Source organism: Oncorhynchus keta, chromosome 9 (assembly GCF_023373465.1).
Source record: "Oncorhynchus keta strain PuntledgeMale-10-30-2019 chromosome 9, Oket_V2, whole genome shotgun sequence".
Taxonomy (NCBI): Eukaryota; Metazoa; Chordata; class Actinopteri; order Salmoniformes; family Salmonidae; genus Oncorhynchus; species Oncorhynchus keta.
Window position 1 is genome coordinate 14222511 of NC_068429.1, and position 16189 is coordinate 14238699.

The window sequence follows — 16189 nt, forward strand, 5'->3', positions numbered from 1 at the left end:
GCATGTAGGGAGGCGGTATGACGTTGTGTGGCATGTAGGGAGGCGGTATGACGTTGTGTGGCATGTAGGGAGGCGGTATGACGTTGTGTGGCATGTAGGGAGACGGTATGACGTTGTGTGATATGTAGGGAGGCGGTATGACTTTGTGTGGCATGTAGGGAAGGCGGTATGACGTTGTGTGGCATGTAGGGAGGCGGTATGACGTTGTGTGGCATGTAGGGAGGCGGTATGACGTTGTGTGGCATGTAGGGAGGCGGTATGACGTTGTGTGGCATGTAGGGAGGCGGTATGACGTTGTGTGGCATGTAGGGAGGCGGTATGACGTTGTGTGGCATGTAGGAAGGCGGTATGACGTTGTGTGATATGTAGGGAGACGGTATGACGTTCCTCATGTCTTTATGAATATGGCGAACAAAGCCTTTTATAATGCTTGGTCACCATCCATTTATCACATGATCATGATGTGCCCCACACATAGAATTAGAATATGAATGTCTTGATGCAGCGTGTCTAATGTAAAGACTGACGAGTACGATGATGTGCTTGTCCAAAATCTGAACCTATTTCCTGTTTCTGAATAACATACAGTTGAAGTCGGAAGTTTACATACACCTTAGCCAAATACATTTCAACTCAGTTTTTCACAATTCCTGACATTTAATCCTAGTAAAAATTCCCTGTCTTAGGTCAGTTAGGATCACCACTTTATTTTCAGAATGTGAAATGTCAGAATAATAGTAGAGAGAATGATTTATTTCAGCTTTTATTTATTTAATCATCCTTAAGCCATTTTGCCACAACTTTGGAAGTATGCTTGGGGTCATTGTCCATTTGGAAGACCCATTTACGACCAAGCTTTAACTTCCTGATGTCTTGAGATGTTGCTTCAATATATCCACATCATTTTCATGCCTCATGATGCCATCTATTTTGTGAAGTGCACCAGTCCCTCCTGCAGCAAAGCACTCCCACAACATGATGCTGCCAGCCCCGTGCTTCATGGTTGGGATGGGGTTCTCTGGCTTGCAAGCCTCCCCCCTTTTCCCCCAAATATTATGGTCATTATGGCCAAACAGTTTGTTTCATCAGACCAAAGGAAATTTCTCCAAAAAGTACGATCTTTGTCCCCATGTGCAGTTGCAAATCGTAGTCTGTCTTTTTTATGGTGGTTTGGAGCAGTGGCTTCTTTCTTGCTAAGCGGCCTTTCAGGTTATTGAGATATAGGACTCGTTTTACTGTGGATATAGATACTTTTGTACCTGTTTCCTCCAGCATCTTCACAGGGTCCTTTGCTGTTGTTCTGGGATTGATTTGCACTTTTTGCACCAGTACGTTCATGAAGTACGTTCATCTCTAGGAGACAGAACGTGTCCCCTTCCTGAGTGCTATGACAGCTGCGTGGTCCCATGGTGTTTTTACTTGCGTACTATTGTTTGTACAGATGAACGCGGCACCTTCAGGCATTTGGCAATTGCTCCCAAGGATGAACTTGTGGAGGTCTACATTTTTTTCTGAGGTCTTGGCTGATTTGTTTTGATTTTCCCATGATGTCAAGCAAAGAGGCACTGGGTTTGAAGGTAGGCCTTGAAATACATCCACAGGGACACCTCCAATTGACTCAAATTATGTCAATTAGCCATTTCAGAAGCTTCTATAGCCATGACATAATTTTCTTGAATTTTCCAAGCTGTTTAAAGGCACAGTCAACTTAGTGTATGTACATTTCTCACCCACTGGAATTGTGATACAGTGAATTATAAGTGAAAAAATCTGTCTGTAAACAATTGTTGGAAAAATTACTTGTCATGCACAAAGTAGATGTCCTAAACGACTTGCCAAAACTATAGTTGGTTAACAAGAAATTTGTGGGGTGGTTGAAAAACTAGTTTTAATGACTCCAACCTAAGTGTATGTAAACTTCCGACTTCAAATGTATGTTTGGAATATTTATTTATCGCATAGAATAGGTCGACTTTTGTACTATGGGGGATAATAGATTGACATAGGCTAGTGCTTTTGCTGTTCATTAGGCCTACTCATCTTGTTGGCTGACAAAAGGTAAATGTGGACAGGTCTTCCAATATCTTCAATATGAGCCTCAGAATTGGATAAGGATGCACGCAATTGCGTCCCCGACGTGTCTGTCTTCACTTGTAGCCTTTGAGAAAGACCCGATCATGTGATGGAGAGCCATGTGAATGAGAGGTGATTCGGCTCTGCGCAGCACTCAGAGAGAAGGGCACAACGCAGCACTCTGGGAGAAGGGCACAATGCAGCACTCCGGGCCAAGGGCACAACGCAGCACTCTGGGAGAAGGGCACAATGCAGCACTCTGGGAGAAGGGCACAACGCCGCACTCTGGGAGAAGGGCACAACGCAGCACTCCGAGCCAAGGGCACAACGCAGCACTCTGGAAGAAGGGCACAACGCAGCACTCTGGAAGAAGGGCACAACGCAGCACTCTGGGAGAAGGGCACAACGCAGCACTCTGGGAGAAGGGCACAACGCAGCACTCTGGAAGAAGGGCACAACGCAGCACTCTGGGAGAAGGGCACAACGCAGCACTCTGGGAGAAGGGCACAACGCTGCACTCTGGGAGAAGGGCACAATGCTGCACTCTGGGAGAAGGGCACAACGCAGCACTCTGGAAGAAGGGCACAACGCAGCACTCTGGAAGAAGGGCACAACGCAGCACTCTGGAAGAAGGGCACAACGCTGCACTCTGGGAGAAGGGCACACGCAGCACTCTGGAAGAAGGGCAATGCAGCACTCTGGGAGAAGGGCACAATGCAGCACTCTGAAGAAACAATGCAGCACTCTGGAAGAAGGGCACAACGCAGCACTCTGGAAGAAGGGCACAACGCAGCACTCTGGAAGAAGGGCACAACGCAGCACTCTGGGCAGAAGGGCACAACGCAGCACTCTGGAAGAAGGGCACAACGCAGCACTCTGGAAGAAGGGCACAACGCAGCACTCCGGGCCAAGGGAACGCAAAGGGCACAACGCAGCACTCCGGGCCAAGGGCACAACGCAGCACTCCGGGCCAAGGGCACAACGCAGCACTCTGGAAGAAGGGCACAACGCAGCACTCCGGAAGAAGGGCACAACGCAGCACTCCGGAAGAAGGGCACAACGCAGCACTCCGGGGCAAGGGCACAACGCAGCACTCCGGGGCAAGGGCACAACGCAGCACTCTGGAAGAAGGGCACAACGCAGCACTCTGGAAGAAGGGCACAACGCAGCACTCTGGAAGAAGGGCACAACGCAGCACTCTGGAAGAAGGGCACAACGCAGCACTCCGGAAGAAGGGCACAACGCAGCACTCCGGGCCAAGGGCACAACGCAGCACTCCGGGAGAAGAGCACAACGCAGCACTCCAACGCAGCACTCTGGAAGAAGGGCACAACGCAGCACTCTGGAAGAAGGGCACAACGCTGCACTCTGGGAGAAGGGCACAATGCTGCACTCTGGGAGAAGGGCACAACGCAGCACTCTGGAAGAAGGGCACAATGCAGCACTCTGGGAGAAGGGCACAATGCAGCACTCTGGAAGAAGGGCACAATGCAGCACTCCGGGAGAAGGGCACAACGCAGCACTCTGGAAGAAGGGCACAACGCAGCACTCTGGAAGAAGGGCACAACGCAGCACTCTGGAAGAAGGGCACAACGCAGCACTCCTGGAAGAAGGGCACAACGCAGCACTCCGGGCCAAGGGCACAACGCAGCACTCCGGGCCAAGGGCACAACGCAGCACTCCGGGCCAAGGGCACAACGCAGCACTCCGGGCCAAGGGCACAACGCAGCACTCCGGGCCAAGGGCACAACGCAGCACTCTGGAAGAAGGGCACAACGCAGCACTCTGGAAGAAGGGCACAACGCAGCACTCTGGAAGAAGGGCACAACGCAGCACTCTGGAAGAAGGGCACAACGCAGCACTCTGGAAGAAGGGCACAACGCAGCACTCTGGAAGAAGGGCACAACGCAGCACTCTGGAAGAAGGGCACAATGCAGCACTCTGGGAGAAGGGCACAATGCAGCACTCTGGAAGAAGGGCACAATGCAGCACTCCGGGAGAAGGGCACAACGCAGCACTCTGGAAGAAGGGCACAACGCAGCACTCTGGAAGAAGGGCACAACGCAGCACTCTGGAAGAAGGGCACAACGCAGCACTCCGGGCCAAGGGCACAACGCAGAAGGGCACAACGCAGCACTCTGGGCCAAGGGCACAACGCAGCACTCCGGAAGAAGGGCACAACGCAGCACTCTGCCAAGGGCACAAGAGCACTCCGGGCCAAGGGCAGCACTCTGAAGAAGGGCACAACGCAGCACTCTGGAAGAAGGGCACAACGCAGCACTCTGGAAGAAGGGCACAACACAGCACTCTGAAGAAGGGCACAACGCAGCACTCTGGAAGAAGGGCACAACGCAGCACTCTGGGAAGAGCAGGAAGGGCACAACGCAGCACTCTGGAAGAAGGGCACAACGCAGCACTCTGGAAGAAGGGCACAACGCAGCACTCTGGAAGAAGGGCACAACGCAGCACTCTGGAAGAAGGGCACAACGCAGCACTCTGGAAGAAGGGCACAACGCAGCACTCTGGAAGAAGGGCACAACGCAGCACTCTGGAAGAAGGGCACAACGCAGCACTCTGGAAGAAGGGCACAACGCAGCACTCTGGAAGAAGGGCACAACGCAGCACTCTGGAAGAAGGGCACAACGGCACTCTGGAAGAAGGGCACAACGCAGCACTCGGGCCAAGGGAAGGGCACAACGCAGCACTCCGGGAGAAGAGCACAACGCAGCACTCTGAAGAAGGCACAACGCAGCACTCCGGGCCATGGGCACAACGCAGCACTCCGGGCCAAGGGCACAACGCAGCACTCTGGAAGAAGGGCACAACGCAGGCAACAACGCAGCACTCCGGGCCAAGGGCACAACGCAGCACACTCCGGGCCAAGGGCACAACGCAGCACTCCGGGCCAAGGGCACAACGCAGCACTCTGAAGAAGGGCACAACGCAGCACTCTGGAAGAAGGGCACAACGCAGCACTCTGGAAGAAGGGCACAACGCAGCACTCCGGACCAAGGGCACAACGCAGCACTCCGGGCCAAGGGCACAACGCAGCACTCCGGAAGAAGGGCACAACGCAGCACTCTGGAAGAAGGGCACAACGCAGCACTCTGGAAGAAGGGCACAACGCAGCACTCTGGAAGAAGGGCACAACGCAGCACTCTGGAAGAAGGGCACAACGCAGCACTCTGGAAGAAGGGCACAACGCAGCACTCTGGAAGAAGGGCACAACGCAGCACTCTGGAAGAAGGGCACAACGCAGCACTCCGGGCCAAGGGCACAACGCAGCACTCCGGGCCAAGGGCACAACGCAGCACTCTGGAAGAAGGGCACAACGCAGCACTCTGGAAGAAGGGCACAACGCAGCACTCTGGAAGAAGGGCACAACGCAGCACTCTGGAAGAAGGGCACAACGCAGCACTCTGGAAGAAGGGCACAACGCAGCACTCCGGGCCAAGGGCACAACGCAGCACTCCGGGAGAAGAGCACAACGCAGCACTCCGGGAGAAGAGCACAACGCAGCACTCTGGAAGAAGAGCACAACGCAGCACTCCGGGCCATGGGCACAACGCAGCACTCCGGGCCAAGGGCACAACGCAGCACTCCGGGAGAAGAGCACAACGCAGCACTCCGGGAGAAGAGCACAACGCAGCACTCTGGAAGAAGAGCACAACGCAGCACTCCGGGCCATGGGCACAACGCAGCACTCTGGAAGAAGAGCACAACGCAGCACTCCGGGCCATGGGCACAACGCAGCACTCCGGGCCAAGGGCACAACGCAGCACTCCGGGAGAAGGGCACAACGGCCACAGGCCGCAATGAATAGCCGCATGTACACACTCCCTCAAATCATTTGGAGAGAATATCCTTTCTATTTTATTCAGCTTTGTTCAATTGTACTCTTCATACTATAAAACAATATATTATAATGCCACTGAATTTTAAGCCAATCTTGTCTGCTAAATGAATTAGAGTAGCCACAGCTGTATGGCAAAGGCAGATCAGGACCTAACATAAGAACAAGTCTAAATATGCTATTCTGTTCTTCTGAAATAGACTACATTTTATTCATATCATGCTTCTTTAGACCTGTCTAAAATAAAAATTGATTTATTGTGAAGGTGTAGGCTATATTAAATGGATTTATTGTGAAGGTGTAGGCTATATTAAATGGATTTATTGTGAAGGTGTAGGCTATATTAAATGGATTTATTGTGAAGGTGTAGGCTATATTAAATGGATTTATTGTGAAGGTGTAGGCTATATTAAATGGATTTATTGTGAAGGTGTAGGCTGTATTACATGGATTTATTGTGAAGGTGTAGGCTATATTAAATGGATTGATTGTGAAGGTGTAGGCTATATTAAATGGATTTATTGTGAAGGTGTAGGCTTTATTAAATGGATTTATTAGATTTTTAAAATGTAGATGTTCCAAAGGTCAGCAAGTGTGGAAGCCAGGAGATGCTAAATGTGTTTATGTTAATTAACGGTCAATTACCGTGAGACCAACAGTTATTTGCTTGACAATTACTGGCTGACGTAATTTCGTGACTGCCACAGCCCTCGTTGCAACCGAGGACAGACGATTTTTACTACATGCTTCAGCACTTGGCAGTCCTGTTCTGTGGGCTTGTATGGCCTACCACTCTGCGACTGAGCCATTTCTTCTCTCTGATGTTTCCGGTGCCGCTCTAGCAGGGCAGAAATTTGACGAACTGACTTGTTGGAAAGGTGGTATCCTATGATGGTGCCACGTTGAAAGTCACTGAGCTCAGTAAGGCCATTCTACTGCCAATGTACGTCTATGGAGATTGCATGGCTGTGTGTTCGATTTTATAGACCTGTCAGCAATCGGAGTGGCTGAAATAGCTGAATCCACTAATTTGAAAAGGTGTCCACATACTTTTGTATATATTTTGTACACACTCATTAAGTATTGAAAAGGATGGAGAGCTGAGGAATAATATAATTGAGTCTAAGAATGTCTTTAATTGACGGTCACAGACCCAAAGACATTTTATGAATGACTGACCCCAGTTAATACCATTGGCTTCGTTAAAATCATACACCAATGACGAGCTGCCATTTTAAGTGGCATTTGCGTAAACGAAGACTGTATGTTTGGGAAAGGGAAATAAGAAACAACAGCTGATTTTCTCTCTCGTGGTACCCTGACAGTGTTAATTAATGTGGTTGTTCACGACAGGGTGGGGGGGGGTGCAATAAGCTAATTATTGCTCTGTTTTTTCTTTCTCTCAAATATTGCTAATCGTTCCTATATACTCCCCCATCAACTGAGGGTAAACCAAGAGAAAGGCTTTTTGTAATGAGGACCTAAAAAAGATGGTTGCCGAGAGCTAATTCGACATCAGCTTTTGAGAAGATGGCGATGGCGCTTCCAGCTTAGGAAGCTAACCCCTCGGCTTAACTTGGCCTTAGCGGCTCAAACTCGACGCAAGGGCCACATTTCACTTCCCCCGTTTTTCACAGCTCACAATAAATAATTGGCTGTGTGGACGATTACCGTCATCCAAAAACATCCAATCGGATATTTTTTTATTTTTTTTATTTATATTCTGGTTTTGTTATGCTTTCCACTACTTTTTGATCCCTTGAGTTGTTGTGGCTTTTTCTCCGCTTGCCGCTGTATTTTAATTGAATGTCACGCTAGGCTGAGGAGATGGAGACATGGAGAAGAGCACAGTTAATTAAGTGTTTTCGGGTCCGTCTTCATCACCCCCTCTCAGGCTGACAGGTTTCTAACATCCCTCCTTCCCCCTCCCTCCCCTTTCTCCCTCCCTCCCCTTTCTCCCTCCCTCCCTTCCTCGTTTTATCCTTCAGACCATTACCCAATCAGCCATATCTCTTCTATGGTGGTGTCTTAGTGTCTGAGGGTCCCTAGTCTAGCCCCACAGGTCCAACCCTCTGGTGTACACACCACAAACATACACACACACACACACACACACACACACACACACACACACACACACACACACACACACACACACACACATAGAGACACACACAAACACTCCAGTATGCTGGGAAAGTAAAACGTTTTTAATCCCCACTACTTCTTGTCTCACTGTGGTAACATTTCAATGGACTCTATTTTGTAGCCATAAACTGTGGGGGAAAAAATAAAATAAATTAGAGTGGAACCGTATGGAAGGTTGACGATGAAGGAATACGACAACAATAAAATGTTTTGGTTTTCTTGCAATGTCAGTGTTGCCCTGAATGTGCATGTGTACAAAATCGGTTCGATGTGCGTCACAATGATCATGATAAAAGAACAAAGTACTCAAGTCTCTGTTTGTTTCCCATTACTCTGCTAATGTGGTTGATATATGACTCTTTGGTGGTTTTGGCTGAGATCATGCGGTGTTTAAACACTTTTGTCTCACAATCATGGTTATTTATTATGTGTTTGTGTTTTGCAGTGCGCCCATGCCCTACCTCATTGGAGTACATTCCAGCCTAATGGAGGTAAGTTCCTCACCACAGACCATTTACAAACCCAACTCATAAGAGGGAGAGTGTGTGTCTACCTGACTGCCTGCGTGTGTGTGTACATGTGTCTCATGTTTGTGTGGAAGTGTAAAGTCCTCTCTCCGTGTCTCTCTCCCTGCAGAAGGTGAGGGGGATGGCCCTGGATGACGTAGTAGTCCTCAACGTAGACACCAACACCCTAGAAACACCCTTTGATGACCTCCAAAGCCTGCCCAACGACGTGGTGAGACACACACACAGACATTTAAAAACACTACATATCCAATTCTCACAAGTGGTACTATCCCTCTACTGCAGGGATGGACAACATTGATGGGGGTGGGGCCCACAACCAAATTTCGAAATTGCACCTTGTGTATTCTACTATTTTTAAGTTGAGACCCTGAGCCCCCCCCCCCAAAAAATAATAATAATATAAATATATATATTTTTAAATGTACAAAACATTCTTTAGCCTCCCCTGTGTTTACTACCAGTTGAGTAAAGGAACACAAAACATTCTTTAGCCTCCCCTGTGTTTACTACCAGTTGAGTAAAGGACCACAAAACATTATTTAGCCTCCCCTGTGCTTACTACCAGTTGAGTAAAGGAACACAAAACATTCTTTAGCCTCCCCTGTGTTTACTACCAGTTGAGTAAAGGACCACAAAACATTCTTTAGCCTCCCCTGTGCTTACTACCAGTTGAGTAAAGGAACACAAAACATTATTTAGCCTCCCCTTTGTTTACTACCAGTTGAGTAAAGGAACACAAAACATTCTTTAGCCTCCCTTGTGTTTACTACCAGTTGAGTAAAGGAACACAAAACATTCTTTAGCCTCCCTTGTGTTTACTACCAGTTGAGTAAAGGAACACAAAACATTATTTAGCCTCCCCTGTGTTTACTACCAGTTGAGTAAAGGAACACAAAACATTCTTTAGCCTCCCCTTTGTTTACTACCAGTTGAGTAAAGGAACACAAAACATTCTTTAGCCTCCCCTGTGTTTACTACCAGTTGAGTAAAGGAACACAAAACATTATTTAGCCTCCCTTGTGTTTACTACCAGTTGAGTAAAGGACCACAAAACATTCTTTAGCCTCCCCTGTGCTTACTACCAGTTGAGTAAAGGACCACAAAACATTCTTTAGCCTCCCCTGTGCTTACTACCAGTTGAGTAAAGGAACACAAAACATTCTTTAGCCTCCCCTGTGCTTACTACCAGTTGAGTAAAGGAACACAAAACATTGACTCAAAGGGAAGCTCCAAATGGTAAATATTGTTATGTCACTCAAAAATAAATAAATATGGATTATTATAGGGTTATTATACAGTAGCGGTCAAACGTTTGGACACACCTATTAATTCCAGGGTTTTTCTTTATTTGTAACATTTTCTACGTCGTAGAATAATAGGGAAGACATCAAAGCTATGAAATAACACATGGAATTATGTAGTAACCAAAAAAGTATATTTTATATTTGAGATTCTTAAAAGTAGCCACCCTTTGCCTTGATGACAGCTTTGCACACTCTTGGCATTCTCTCAACCAGCTTCACCTGGAATGCTTTTCCAACAGTCTTGAAGGAGTTCCCACATATGCTGAGCTCTTGTTTGCTGCTTTTCCTTCACTCTGCGGTCCAACTCATCCCAAACCATCTCAATTGGGTTGAGGTTGGGTGATTGTGGAGGCCAGGTCATCTGATGCAGCACTCCTTCACTCTCCTTCTTGGTCAAATTGCCCTTACACAGCCTGGAGGTGTGTTGGGTCATTAAGCGCAAACCAGATGGGTTGGCGTCTCGCTGCAGAATGCTGTGGTAGCCAGGCTGTTTAAGTATGCCTAGAATTCTAAGTAAATCACTGACAGTGTCACCAACAAAGCACCATCACACCTCCTCCTCCATGCTTCACGAAGGGAACCACACATGTGGAGATCATCCGTTCACCTACTCTGCATCTCAGAAAGACACGGCGGTTTCAACCAAAAATGTCCATTGATTGTGTTTCTTGGCCCAAGCAAGTCTCTTCTTCTTATTGTTGTCCTTTAGTAGTGGTTTCTTTGCTGCAATTCAACCATGAAGGCCTGATTCATGCAGTCTCCTCTGAACAATTCTGAACAATTGATGTTGAGATGTGTCTGTTACTTGAACTCTGTGAAGCATTTATTTGGGCTGCAATTTTTGAGGCTGGTAACTCTAATGAACTTATCCTCTGGTAACTGTGGATCTGTCTTTCCTGTGGCGGTCCTCATGAGAGCCAGTTTCATCATAGCGCTTGATGCTTTTTGCGACTGCACTTGAAGAAACTTTAAAATCTTGACATTTTCCGCATTGACTGACCTTGATGTCTTAAAGTAAAGATTTATCTTTGATTATTTGAGCCTTTCTTGCCAAATAGGGCTTTCTTCTGTATACCACCCCTACCTTGTCACAACACAACTGATTGGCTCAAACGCATTAAGAAGGAAAGAAATTCCACAAGTTCACAATTTATTTATTTTTTTAGCCCTTTTTCTCCCCAATTTCGTGGTATCCAATTGTTTAGTAGCTACTATCTTGTCTCATCGCTACAACTCCCGTACGGGCTCGGGAGAGACGAAGGTTGAAAGTCATGCGTCCTCCGATACACAACCCAACCAAGCCGCACTGCTTCTTAACACAGCGCCATCCAACCCGGAAGCCGCACCAATGTGTCGGAGTAAATACAGTGCACCTGGCAACCTTGGTTAGCACGCACTGCACCCCACAGGAGTCGCCGGTGCGCGATTAGACAAGGATTTCCCTACCTAACCCGGACGACGCTAGGCCAATTGTGCATTACCCATGGACGTCCCGGTCGCGGCTGGTTATGACAGAGCCTGGGCGCGAACCCAGAGCCTCTGGTGGCACAGCTGGCGCTGCAGTACAGCGCCCTTAACCACTGCGCCACCCGGGAGGCCCACAAGTTAACTTTTAAAAAGGCACACCTGTTCATTTAAATGAATTCCAGGTGACTACCTCATTTAGAAAAATATATATATAAAGTTAACCTTTAATCACGGCCAGTTGTGATACAGCCTAGAATCGAATCAGGGTCTGTAAGGACGCCTCTAGCACTGAGATGCAGTGCCTTAGACTGCCGCGCACTCAGGAGCCCAAAAGCTGGTTGAGAGAATGCCAAGAGTGTTCAAAACTGTGGCTACTGTGAAGAATCTCAAATATAACATTTATTTTTATTTGTTTAACAAATATTTTTGGTTACTACATGATTCCATATGTGTTATTTCATAGTTTTGATGTTTTCACTATTATGCTACAGTGTATAAAATAGTAAAAATAAAGAAAAACCCTGGAATGAGTAGGTGTGTCCAAACTGTATATGTATACTGAACAATTTAAATAAATTCATTAGGTCCTAATCTATGGATTTTACATGACAGGGAATGGAGAGATGCATCTGTTGGTCATAGGATTTCGTCACAGTTTCTCTGTGCATTCAAATTGCCATCGATAAAGTTATTTTTTGGGGGGTGGGGAGGGGTTTAATCACTTGGCCTACTGTATATTGAAGTATTGCTTTTAGTAGTCATAACACACCTTGCACAACTCTATGGTCCACTAAACCTTCACATTTCCTGATACATCTGTGGCAGGGATCATCAACTAGATTCAGCCGCGGGTCGATTTCTTTTCTTGAGTGGATGGTCAGGGGGCCGGAACATAATTACAAATAATTTGTAGACTGCAAATTGACCACAAGAAGCAAAAAATATATATAATGTTTGACTAAAACATAGTCATTTCAAACCTTGCTTACATTTACATGCGATCACGTGTCTCTCTATTATGCGTGGGAATACTTGGGAACAGATTTCTTAAATTAATATAACTTAGAGCTGATTTCCTGGTGTTTTTAGTCTTTTATGTCCAACATTGAAAATTCCACAAATGGAAAAAATATATACAGCTCATTTGGAAAGTATTCAAATGCCTTGACTTTTCCCACATTTTGTTGAGTTAGAGCCTTATTCTAAAATGGATTAATACCCCATAATGACAAAGCAAAAACAAGTTTTTAGAAATGTTTGCAAATTTATAAAAAAAATATTTTAAAAAGCTTATATATTACATTTACATAAGTATTTAGGCCAAATTCGGCACACGGGCCGCCGGTTGGGGAACCCTGATCTATGGTTTATTGAAACAGCCATGCATTTGATAATTAACAGTACAAGATCAAAGCAAATCCCAGCGTCTTTCATGGTTGACTACTGAATGCTACACGTTTCCACCACAACTGAACTGAGCTCAACAATGGTAGTCTCATCCTCTCAAGTGGGCTAGCCACGGTCTTTGAAATATCCATTTAGACTTCCAATGCCCACCAAAACGTAAACACGCCCAATTATACAGATTTGTTGGTATTCATGCTTTTACTATAAATATTAATATTTTGTATCTTTCTTACATTTTTGTCCTCTCAAAAGCTGTCATGTTTTCATCTAATTTAAGCTGTTCCTTGTTTGCTGTTGTTGTTGGCCTTAATTACAACATGAGTCATGCTGTTGGGTCAGAGATGCTGTGTGTTTACACTGATGATCTGGGGTCCTCGCATCCACGCCACCTGCCTATGAAGTGCCCTCCTAATTGCCTGATCAAAAGGCTCGTAGCGCGGTGCTAAGTGACCAGGGGAGAAAGAGCAACCTGCCTTTCTCCTTTTGATCGCAGCCAAATACCAGCCCTGGCTCATGTTAGGCAGCCATTATATTTGTTGTCTGTCTACCTGTGTGTGTTTGTTTTTCATTAGCATTCAGCATTTTAGTGTGTGCTCATTTTAGCGTCATAAGTGGGTGAAATATATTCATGAACTGTCATTAGAAAGAAGAGTGACACAGAGCAGCTGGTTGCTTTGAAGTCTGCAGCCACAATGTCTGTGTGTGCTTCGTGTGGTGTGTGTGATTCATGCACAGTCAAGCTTACATGTATGTGTCTAAACGGGCGTCTGCATGCTTACATTAATACATGGAGGTGTTTACATCAAGGCTCTCCAACCCTGTTTCTGGAGAGATACCGTCCTGTAGGTTTTAACTCCAACCCTGATCCTGGAGAGATACCGTCCTGTAGGTTTTAACTCCAACCCTGTTCCTGGAGAGATACCATCCTGTAGGTTTTAACTCCAACCCTGTTCCTGGAGAGATTACCGTCCTGTAGGTTTTAACTCCAACCCTGTTCCTGGAGAGATACCGTCCTGTAGGTTTTAACTCCAACCCTGTTCCTGGGTTATTCCATGGGTTATTGTGTAGATTGATGAGGGGGGAAAAAATAATTTAATCAATTTTAGAATAAGACTGAAATGTAACATAGTGTGGAAAAAGTCTGAAAACTTTCCGAATGCACTGTATGTGTGATGCTAGCCACTGATCTCTTTTTGTCTCCTGTCAGATGTCCACTTTTTATAATATTTAAATGGGACCGATCCTAATTGAATTACTCATTTTAAGGTTGACTCAGCACATATTAAAGTGTGTGTCTGGCAGTATCACTGGGGAACATCATAGGGCAGCCATAAAGCCCCCCGCTCCCAGGAACGGCGTAAAGCTTTAAGAGACTTCCGTCCTGTCATTACACACTTATTCACATCTCTTTTTTTATTTTTTTTATTTTTTTATCACAAGGCTGTAATTCTTGATTTTTATTGGGTTTTGGTGTATTTTCATTTGTTTCTGTAAAAAAATGTGTGTTGAGAGGGGGAGATTATCAAGAGAGGGTGTGTGAGAGGGTGTTTGTATGTGTGTCTGTTCTGGACAGGTAATGGAAGTATTAAGGAGGCATTAGGAGGAAGTGGAGCTGCTGGTGTTACTGAGTTGGAGGAAGCAAGCAAAGCTCTCATGTCATTATACCATCAGATCAAAGACATGTGCAATGACTCAGTACAGTAGGATCAAGGTCCTGATATGCAGCTGATTAGTTACAGCCTACCACACCAGCCCAACTCACCTGACCAAGTGTGTTGAGCTGGAACAAAAGCACACCCTCTAGCTGTCCAGGAAGAGAGTTGGCCATCTCTGGTGTTGATGAGCTGACATAGGAAGTGTAGTTGGTGACGTAGGAAGTGTAGTTGGTGACGTATTAAGTGTCGTTTGTGACGTATTAAGTGTCGTTTGTGACGTATTAAGTGTCGTTTGTGACGTATTAAGTGTAGTTGGTGACGTATTAAGTGTAGTTGGTGACGTATTAAGTGTCGTTTGTGACGTATTAAGTGTAGTTGGTGACGTATTAAGTGTAGTTGGTGACGTATTAAGTGTAGTTGGTGACGTATTAAGTGTAGTTGGTGACGTATTAAGTGTAGTTGGTGACGTATTAAGTGTAGTTGGTGACGTATTAAGTGTCGTTTGTGACGTATTAAGTGTCGTTTGTGACGTATTAAGTGTAGTTGGTGACGTATTAAGTGTAGTTGGTGACGTATTAAGTGTAGTTGGTGACGTATTAAGTGTCGTTTGTGACGTATTAAGTGTCGTTTGTGACGTATTAAGTGTCGTTTGTGACGTATTAAGTGTAGTTGGTGACGTATTAAGTGTAGTTGGTGACGTAGGACGTGTAGTTATTGAGGTAGGAAATGTAGTTGGTGACATAAGACGTGTAGTTGGTGAAAAGGGGACCACATTACGAGAATGTAGCATGGTGTTTTCCAGGGCTCTTTGTCTTTTTCCCATTTACTCTTTCCTTAAACATGAAGTATGACAGTTTATGCGTGATGTTCTACCCGAATGTAAAAATCTAAAGTCCCTCTTGGACACACTGATTAACGTGAGCTTTACAATCTGCGTTTCAAAACCACTATTTTCAATATCCTCCAAACAAATGAGACAGGAAAATACAGCAACATTTAATTTGCGTGTCTCATCTGCCTCCGCTGTTGAAGAAAACAAACCCAGGTTAGGTCATGGCAAATCAAACCCAGGTCATGGCAAATCAAACCCAGGTCATGGTAAATCAAACCCAGGTCATGGTAAATCAAACCCAGGTCATGGCAAATCAAACCCAGGTCATGGCCAATCAAACCCAGGTCATGGCAAATCAAACCCAGGTCATGGCCAGCCAATCAAACCCAGGTCATGGCAAATCAAACCCAGGTCATGGCAAATCAAACCCAGATCATGGCAAATCAAACCCAGGTCATGGCCAATCAAACCCAGGTCATGGCAAATCAAACCCAGGTCATGGCCAGCCAATCAAACCCAGGTCATGGCAAATCAAACCCAGGTCATGGCAAATCAAACCCAGATCATGGCAAATCAAACCCAGGTCATGGCCAATCAAACCCAGGTCATGGCAAATCAAACCCAGGTCATTGCAAATCAAACCCAGGTCATGGCAAATCAAACCCAGATCATGGCAAATCAAACCCAGATCATGGCAAATGCCACAAAACATCTGTGTTCTTTACTACGGTTATTTTTCTGGCTGAGTTTTCTGCTTTGGGGGAGGCAAATCTTTTGCTAACAATGTAACCGAGCATCTTTAATAACCGGGGGAGCTCACCGTGGGAGAAAAGTGGCGGGGTAAGAGAGAGAGAAGAAGAAAGGATTACTTCAGCCCCGTGCCCTCGCTCCCGGCTAGTGCATTAGCCTAAGCGGCCGTC

The 16189-nt window shown here is 46.1% G+C and overlaps 1 protein-coding gene across 1 annotated transcript in view; it reads left to right on the forward strand.

Moving 5' to 3' along the window:
• Positions 1-16189, forward strand: part of dennd1a (DENN/MADD domain containing 1A) — a 171828-nt gene that overhangs the window by 116756 nt on the left and 38883 nt on the right. The window contains exons 11-12 of the mRNA XM_052525273.1: positions 8520-8565; positions 8711-8812. Of these exons, the coding sequence (XP_052381233.1) occupies positions 8520-8565; positions 8711-8812 (148 nt within the window). The remainder of the gene's footprint in view (positions 1-8519; positions 8566-8710; positions 8813-16189) is intronic.